Source organism: Lucilia cuprina, chromosome 6 (assembly GCF_022045245.1).
Source record: "Lucilia cuprina isolate Lc7/37 chromosome 6, ASM2204524v1, whole genome shotgun sequence".
Classification (NCBI taxonomy): Eukaryota; Metazoa; Arthropoda; class Insecta; order Diptera; family Calliphoridae; genus Lucilia; species Lucilia cuprina.
The window spans coordinates 14,460,161-14,470,146 of record NC_060954.1 but is presented as its reverse complement, the minus strand read 5'-3'; the positions used below and the strand labels follow the sequence as shown (position 1 = coordinate 14,470,146).

The 9,986-nt window shown below is 31.7% G+C and overlaps 1 protein-coding gene across 1 annotated transcript in view; it reads left to right on the top strand.

Annotated features, from left to right (window-relative positions):
- Positions 1 to 9,986, top strand: part of LOC111681041 (sodium-dependent nutrient amino acid transporter 1) — a 30,051-nt gene that overhangs the window by 18,622 nt on the left and 1,443 nt on the right. The window contains exons 2-4 of the mRNA XM_046953437.1: positions 3,561 to 3,953; positions 4,130 to 4,442; positions 9,028 to 9,229. Of these exons, the coding sequence (XP_046809393.1) occupies positions 3,578 to 3,953; positions 4,130 to 4,442; positions 9,028 to 9,229 (891 nt within the window). The 5' untranslated portion in view covers positions 3,561 to 3,577. The remainder of the gene's footprint in view (positions 1 to 3,560; positions 3,954 to 4,129; positions 4,443 to 9,027; positions 9,230 to 9,986) is intronic.

Below are 9,986 nucleotides of genomic sequence, written 5' to 3'. Positions count from 1 at the left end.
GACTAGACTATAGACTAGACTATGGAGTAGTCTATAGACTAGACTATAGAGTAGTCTATAGACTAGACTATAGAGTAGTCTATAGACTAGACTATAGAGTAGTCTATAGAGTAGACTATAGAGTAGTCTATAGACTAGACTATAGAGTAGTCTATAGACTAGACCATACAGTAGTCTATAGAGTAGACTATAGAGTAGTCTATAGACTAGACTATAGAGTAGTCTATAGACTAGACTATAGAGTAGTCTATAGATTAGACTATAGATAATACTATAGTCTCTATTCTATATACCCTATAGTCTAGTTTATAGTTTATCCTACAATTTAGTCAATAGTCTAGTCTATGAGCTAATTTACAGTCTGACAGACTTTTTTATTGAAAAGCAAACAAAATTTTTAAAAATATGATATCGTTCGCAAAAAAGATTAATGCCTGAAAAATTTGTACAATGTGTATAGATGGCTTGTATGAATGTATGTAGTTTGTATAGGGTGTTAACATTTTTATTGTTATTACTGATATTTTGATATGTAGTAATTCAATTTGATTTTAATTTAATTGTTGTTATAAATAATTTGATTGATATTTAATAGAAGTTGCGGCATAGTTAAAGTTATTATTGTATTTTTAAGGTAAGACGTAAATTAAAAAAAAGTAAATATAGAAAGTTTTATTTATACCAAATCAAGGGCATTTATGTAATTTTTCTTTAATTGAAATATTTGGTAAGAGTATTTTATAAATGTGTTGCTAATTAATTATTTAATTTAAAGCTGAAGAAATTTTAGTAAAAGATTTTTTTAATAAAAGTCTAGCAAATTAACACATGATGATGGCCCAATTGTTAACCAATTTTTCAATCGTTTTGCAATAATTTTAAAAGTTTCATGTCAATTCAAATTGGCAAGTTTTACTTAAAGCTGTTGGTTGTAGGAAACAGTAATTTCTAACTTCTAAAGAAACTTTTATAAATTAATTTTCTATTAAATTTTAATTTTTTAAAATTCTTTTTTATAATTCTTAAATATTTAAATGACTTTCCTATATTTAAAGCTTAATAGTAGGACCTCATAAAATTGTTTTTTTAAACTTGATCTTATTTCATTTCTTCTACAACTCTCAGAATGATGAAATAAATCGTAAAACTAACATAATACGAATAAGTGCGAGCACACTGTCAGTTTTTATTAGAGGCAATATGGAATAGAGTACCCAGTTATAAAAACCAGATTGTGTTTGGGGGGAAATTTTTTTTTATTTTATAAATATTTTGTCAAATATTGACACAATTTTTTTTGATACAATTTTTTTCTCAAGTATTTTTATAATTATAAACTAAAAACAAAGAAATTGTTTAGAAAAAATTTTTTTTGGAATAAAAGTGTTAATAAATAATAAAATAATAATAATTATTATTAAGTGCTAAAACTTAAATAAAAACAAAACAATTTTTACGCTATATTTCTAATCTTGGATATTTGTTTGACTTTTTACGAGGTTAAAGTGAGAAGTTTATGACAATTGTTGTAAAGAGATAATGGAGGAATTATAAACAATAGCTTTTTTAAATAGAGTTCTTCCTGAATGTATGCGTGATAGAATTATTGAGAATTTGGATCTCACAGATATTTGGGGTCTTTTGAAAACTGAGTACAACATAGAGACTTACACCCCCCCGGGGCATGTTAGCCTGATGAAAGACTCCATCTTATTGTGATTACAATCCCGGGAAAAAGAAGTGCCTAATAGAATTATTAAATATCCGGATTTCGCAGATATCTGGGGTCTTTTGAAAACTGCTTTCAACACAGACACCGACAACCCTCCAGGGCATGATAGCTTGATAAAAGACTCCATCTTGGTGAGATTACAATCCCGGGGAAAAGAAGTGCATTATAGAATTATTAAAGAGTCGAATCTCACAGATGTCTAGAGTCTATTGAAAACTGATTTCAACATAGACACGGACAAACCCCCCCGGGGCATGATAGCTTGATAAAAGACTCCATCTTATTGTGATGGAGTTTTCTACTGAAAACTGATTTCAACATAGACCAGGACACCCCAGGGGCATGTTATCTTAATGAAATACCCATTCTTAGTGTGATTGCAATCTTGGAGAAAAGAGCTGGCTCATAGAATTATTGAAAATTCAGATTTCGCGGATATTTGGGTCTTTTGAAAACTGATTTCAACATAGACACGGGCACCCCATGGGGGCATGTTAGCTTGAAGAAAGATCTCATCTTAGTGTGATTGCAATTCCGAGGAAAAGGGGTACCTAAGAGAATTACTGAAGATTCGGATCTCTCAGTTATCTTCGGTCTTCTGATAACTGATTTCAACATAGACACGAACATCCCCCGGGGGCATGGAATCTAGATGAAAGACACTATATTAGTGTGATAGAATTATTGAAGAGGTAAAGGGGTATCTAAGAGAATTACTGAAGATTCGGATCTCTCAGTTGTCTTCGGTCTTCTGAAAACTGATTTCAACATAGACACGAACACCCCCCGGGGGCATGTGATCTAGATGAAAGACACTATATTAGTGTGATAGAATTATTGAAAATCGGATTTTGCTAATATTTGGGAACTTCAGAAAACTTATTTCAACATAGACAAGAACACCCCAGTGGCATGTTATCTTGATGAAAGACCCTATCTTAGTGTTATTGTAATCCTGGAGAAAAGAAGTGCTACCAGTACCTGTAATCTGATTTGAAATAGGGTCGAACTAAAAAATCATATAATATCGTACTACTTTCACGTCTTGTCCTTGCTGGTCAGTTGTTTAGGGTTCTTTCGGGAACCAGGTAGTAGTTATGGTCAACAACCAAATTTCCAAGAAGAGTAATAGGCGATTAAAAGACTGATCTATATTTTGGAATAAGTTCGGTGTTGCTACTTTTTTCTAAGAGTTTGTTGGATGAATGAGAAGTATCTTACAAGTGATACCATTGAATTTTCCTTCTTTATCTAGGTATGTTCAGAGAAAACTCTATTTACACCAGATCTTAGGCTCATTTGAAGGATTTGTACCTCGGTCTAACGGTTACCTCTTTTGATGTTTTAGCCTACTTAACAAAGGCCATTCCATCTGCGTAGTTGTAAAAAGGAGTGATTATTTTGAATCTCGGAAGTTAAGCAACAGGGCAGCAGTTGTCAGCAATTAGAGAGCTCAAGTACTAGAGCAAGGTGCCCATATACTGGACCAGAAATTTCATATGTGTATGTAAGTTGCTACCTGCTTGTAAGATACACAATAGGGCGATGGTGAGTCGTCACAAAATCTCATCTAGTATTTGAAAAAGACCACCGTGAAAGAGACCAACACGGCAGGTGTTAACGTAAAGCACTCGGCCATGTCGGCAGACAGACGGACATGACCAAATTGACTCCGCTATCTATAGTGATCCAGAATATTTATACAGCAATTTCCAACTTATATAGTAGTTAAACCGATTTACTAATTTTCTTTGAAAATAAATTTTCAAAATTAATTTTATATTTTTTTTTAACTAAATTTCTAAATTTTCTTACAATTTACTTGCAGACTTTAAGAGGCACAACATGACAACACCCCATGAGAATCCCGCCTTTGTAGGTGATGATGGCCGAGGGGTCACAAGCAAAAATAATGTTGAAGTTGGACATATCACTAGCACAGATACTGTTATAGGGGCAAAAAATAAACCCATGCCCGAACGTGATACCTGGGGTAAAGGTATAGAATTTTTACTCTCCTGCATAGCCATGTCCGTGGGTTTGGGTAATGTATGGCGTTTTCCCTTTACCGCCCTCGATAATGGTGGTGGAGCATTTTTGATACCCTATCTAGTGGTGCTGTTTCTAGTAGGTAAACCGATTTACTATTTAGAAATGATTATTGGACAATTTTCGAGTAGAGGATCTGTTAAGGTATTCGATTTGTGTCCGGCAATGAGAGGTAAGTAAGAGAGTCAAAAATTCTCAAAAAACTTAAACAAAAACTCATTTGTCTTTTGTCCGGAATGTTGTCTAAACTATTATTCTGTCTTTCCATAACTTTTCATAACATTACGTGCAACGTCCCTCCTCTTTCCTTAATGTGACTTTTGTATAAAATTGTCTTGTAATGCTTAGGCGTTGGCATTGGTCAGATTGTCTCTATATCCATGGTGACCACTTATTATGTGGCCATTATGGGCATGACTGTACGTTATCTGTTTGATTCCTTTAAATCACCTTTACCCTGGACCGAATGTAGAGAGTCATGGAATGCTGTTTGTGTAGCCTCTGCAGAGGTAAATACTGCTGAAATTTTATATAGTGCCAGTGATAATTTGACCAGCACTACCCTTCCCTCTATCATATCGAATGTATCATCTGTCATTTTAAATAATGTCACAAGTCTAAGTAGTGTTAAACCTAAATCTTCAGCTGAATTGTATTTTATGTAAGTTTTTTTTTGTTTTTGTCTTGAAATCGTTGGATATTTGATTAATATTTAGTTGTAAAGTATTTTATTTTTGTTAATTGCATGTTTAGTTGTAATCACGTTCTAATAATTTTTTATTTAAATTTATGTGCATTTTTTATTTGATAATATTTTAACCTTTTTATTGTAATATTTTGGACACTAATTTGCAAGCAAAATTATTTTACTAACATTTACTTTAAGTTATTTTTTAATATTTGCTTTAAAAATTATCTTTCATTTAAAGCAAAATTATCTAAATTTGTTTTTCAAAAATTTACACAAATTTTGAATGAAAAATTATCAGCTGTTTGTTCACAAATGGTATCAGACTTTTTTCACAGTGTGTTAGTGAATTTTCGTATTTTTTTCTCTATACAAGGGAGCTTCGTGCACTCTTGTATTTTTATATCTCCTTGCTATCTTAAGATTTAAAATCTCTTCCGCTAGCTCAAGATTTCCTATAGAAGTCAAGTCTACAGTATTCTACTATATAGTCTAGTCAATAGTTTAATCTATAATCTAGTCTATATTCTTCTTCATATTATAATATATAAATATAATCTATAAGTACAGTCTAGTCTAGTCTATAGTCTGGTCTATATTATAGTCTATAGTCTAGTCTGTAGCCTATTTTATAGGCTAGTCTATAGTCTATTTTATAGTCTAGTCTATAGTATAGTATATGGTCTAGTCTATAGTCTAGTCTATTGTCTAGTCTATAGCCTATTTTATAGTATAGTCTATAGTCTAGTCTATTGTCTAGTCTATAGTCTAGTCTATAGTCTAGTCTATAGTCTAGTCTATAGTCTAGTCTATAGTCTAGTCTATAGTCTAGTCTATAGTCTAGTCTATAGTCTAGTCTATAGTCTAGTCTATAGTCTATAGTCTAGTCTATAGTCTACTCTATAGTCTAGTCTATAGTCTAGTCTATAGTCTAGTATATAGTCTAGTCTATAGTCTTGTCTTGCCTTGTCTGAGTCTATAGTTTACTCTGCGGTCTATTCGATTGTCTAATATAAAGTCTAGACTATATTCTAATAAATAATATAGCCGATAACCTAGTCTATAGTATAATCTATAGTTTAGTCTAGTGTCCAGTTTGTAGCCTACTCCGTGGTCTAATCTATAATCAAGTTCATATCGCAGTCAATGGTATAGTCTATAATTTAATCTGGTTTCATCTATTGACTAGAGTTTTGTATATAGAAACCTATCGCTCGGCGCAAAATTTATTAGTTTTTAAAAAACTACCTTTTTCCAAAAAAAAAAAATAAATAAATAAATAAAAAAGTATCAGTTCTCTGTTATAACTAACAGTAGCACAAGCAATTAATTATTCAATATCTTTAAATAGTTGACATCTTTCAACGCCTATTAAAAAAAAAACAATTGTCTGACTCAACATTTTGCAAAACTTGCAACATTCAAAATAGTTTCACATTAATTGGAAAATTAAAGGCAATTTAATTTATTTGTTAAATGATTTTTTTTCATAAAATACGACCAACAAATAAATCATCAGTAAATTATTAAGAATCTACTACATATAAATGTATATGGAAATACAAAAAAAATTTACTACGGAAAAAACGTAACTTTATAGTAATTCGTTGACACTTTCGCTAAGAATGTTTTTGTTTAAATAAAATTTCGAACAAAAAGGTTTCAGTCTTTTTTTTCGATATAATTAAGACACGAGACTATCAATCACTATAAACAAATAGTTAATAAATTGTTTATAATTTAACAGCAACAGCAATTACAAGAGTAAGTAAACAAATTGTGAAAAAATTGTATTAAAATTATACAAAATTTTCATTATTTATGAATGAACTTGAAATTGAGCAGTAAAGTGTAAATATTTTATGATTTAAATACTTATTCGTAAAAAATTAACAGGAAATTTAAAGCTGTACTCAACTGTAGCATCAATTAGGAAATTATCTAGTTAAGCTAAAGTATTAAATTGTTGTGGTTTAAACACCTGAACAAATTGTCGAATAATTAGCCACAATCATTCTATTTATCGCTAGCTTTAAACTTTCTATGCAAATCTATCTAATTTTCAAAATTTCTTGAAATCTCTAAATTCTTTCCATAGAACACGAATGCAAGATTTCATTATAAGACTCGATCCTAGACTAAACTATAGACTAAACTTTTGACTGAACTATAAAATGAACTATAGACACAAATATAATATAGGATATAGACTAGACTATAGACTAGACTATATACTAGAGCATAGACTAGACTATAAACTAGACTATATACTATATTTGAGACTAGACTATAGAATATACTATAAACTAGACTATAGACTAGACTATAGACTTGACTATAGACTAGACTATAGACTTGACTATAGACTAGACTATAGACTTGACTATAGACTAAACTGTAGACTAGACTCTAGACTAGACTACAGACTAAACTATAGACTAGGCTATAGACTATAGTCTAGACTATATACTAGACTATAACCTAGACTATAAACTAGGCTATAGACTAGACTATAGACTAGACTATAGACAAGGCTATGGACTAGACTATAGACTATGCTATAAACTATACTATAGACCATACTATAGGCTAGACTATAGACTAGACTATAGACTAGGCTATAGACTAGGCTATAGACTGTAGACTAGGCTATAGACTAAGCTATGGACTAGACTATAGACTAGACTATAGACTAGACTATAGACTAGACTATAGACTAGACTATAGACTAGACTATAGACTAGACTATAGACTAGACTATAGACTAGACTATAGACTAGACTATAGACTAGACTATAGACTAGACTATAGACTAGACTATAGACTAGACTATAGACTAGACTATAGACTAGACTATAGACTAGACTACAGACTAGACTATAGACTAGATTATAGACTAGACTATATACTAGACTATATGCTAGACTATATGCTAGACTATGGACTAGACTAGTCTATAGACTATAGACTATAATAAATACTAAACTATAGACTAAACTATAGATTATAGACTAGACTATAGACTAGACTATATACTAGACTATAGACTAGACTATAGACTAGACTATAGACTAGACTATAGACTAGACTATGGACTAGACTATAGACTAGACTATAGACTAGACTATAGACTAGACTATAGACTAGACTATAGACTAGACTATAGACTAGACTATAGACTAGACTATAGACTAGACTATAGACTAGACTATAGACTAGACTATAGACTAGACTATAGACTAGACTATAGACTAGACTATAGACTAGACTATAGACTAGACTATAGACTAGACTATAGACTAGACTATAGACTAGACTATAGACTAGACTATAGACTAGACTATAGACTAGACTAGACTATTGACTAGACTATTGACTAGATTGTAAAGTAGACAATTGACTAAACTATATACAAAACTTTAGACTAGACTATTGACTAGACTACAGACCAGACTATAGACTAGACTATACAGTAGACTACAGACTAATCTATGGACTGGGCTACTATAGAATAGACTAAAGACTACATTTTAGAATAGACTATTGACTAGACTTTTGATCAGAATATTGACTAGCCTATAGACCAGACTATAGACTAGACTCTTTACTAGACTATATACTTGACTATAGACTAAACTGTGGACTGGATAATTTCTTTTGGAACAAATTTTCAAAATATAAAAAAAAACTTACCGGTGTTACATAAGCCAAACCAATGGCAAAACTAACTATCGCAATACCCAAAGCACATTGCCATTGCTTGGCCTTTGGGAAATTATCTCTTATAGCTGTCACAGTGCAAGAAGTCATGGCAATATTAGAACCAATACCCAATACAAACAACATAAGGAAGAATAGCACCGAAAAGATTTGGGGTAATTGCTTAAATTTGGCAATAGCATCAGGATATGAAATGAAAGCTAAACCAGCACCACCTTTAACAACACTGCCAATATCATCTGTGCCTATCTCATGAGCCAAATGACCCAAAATGCCGAAAATAGTAAAGCCAGCCAAAAGTGAAGTACAAGTATCCAAACCGGTAACAATGGTGGCATCTCTATGGACATTATGACCAAATTTATTATAGGAAGCATACATGATAATGTTACCAAAGCACACTGATAAAGAATAGAAGCATTGCGTGACAGCAGCATACCAAACCTAGGAAAGAAGGTGGTAAAGTTAGTACAGAAAAAAATGTTAAATATATAATTTGGAATGTTACCTTAGGATCCAAAATTTTACTCCAATCGGGTTTAATGAAATATATAATACCATCTATGGAGCCGGGTAAAGTAACAGCTCTTATCAACAGCACCAGCATAATAACATAGGGGAAAATGGCCAAAAAGTAGGAAGCTTTACCGGAACTCTTTACACCTCTGCTGATAATACCAAAAACAAACAGCCAGGACACAAAAAGACCCAAAACCAACTCCCAATTGGGCCAGCCAATGCCATCATTAATATTTAGCTTCTCACGCAGCACCTCATTGCTAAAGATTTAAAGAAAAATGTGAAAATATATTAAAATTTCGCTTCACAATTTTCCGATTTGTAAGCCTTCTTACACAAAAAACAATTCCGAACTTGAGATTGTACGATTATCTGAAGTTCTCATTAGATTGCCAATATTTGTTGTTAGATTTGTTTGTATAGTTTTACTTAAAAATTCCGTACCCTCAACCAAATCTAGTGCATTTCTATCGGTGGGTGTTGAATCAAGGCAATTACTACCCCACTCTGGACGACAAAAGGCCCAGGGTAAGGGATCACGAAATGATTCCACTAAATAATAAGCTATCAGGGCACATACCGATTCATAATAAGTGCCCAACATATAAACCATAAATGCTTGACCCACGCCAATACCTTTAAAAATATTTTAAATTTTTAAAAATTGTAGAAAGAGAGATAGATGTTAAGAAAGATAGTTAAAGTTAGGTAATTAGTTATGAAATGTATGAAAATAGAATGGAACATAGAACCAAAACAAATACAATTATAAACATGCTTAATTTTACAATTAATTAGTAATAAATTGAAATGGATTAAACAGTTAAATGAAAGTATTAATGAAATTTTAAAATTTTGATTTAAAATTCTTCAAAGTTTTTTCTGGAAAATTTAGCAAGAGATTTCTTAATGAATATGTCTGGTCTAAAATTTAGTCTATAGTCTAGTGTGTAGACTAGTGTATAGTCTAGTCTAGTCAATAGTCTAGTCAATAGTCTAGTCTATAGTCTAGTCAATAGTCTAGTCAAAAGTCTATAGTCTAGTCAATAGTCTACTCAAAAGTCTATAGTCTAGTCTATAGTGTAGTCTATAGTCTAGTCAGTAGTCTAGTCTGTAGTCTAGTCTGTAGTCTAGTCTGTAGTCTAGTCTGTAGTCTAGTCAATAGTCTATTCTATAGTCTAGTCTAGTTTATAGTCCAGTTTAAAGTCTAGTGTATAGTCTAGTATATAGTCTAGTCTGTAGTCTAGTCTGTAGTCTAGTCTATAGTCTAGTCTATAG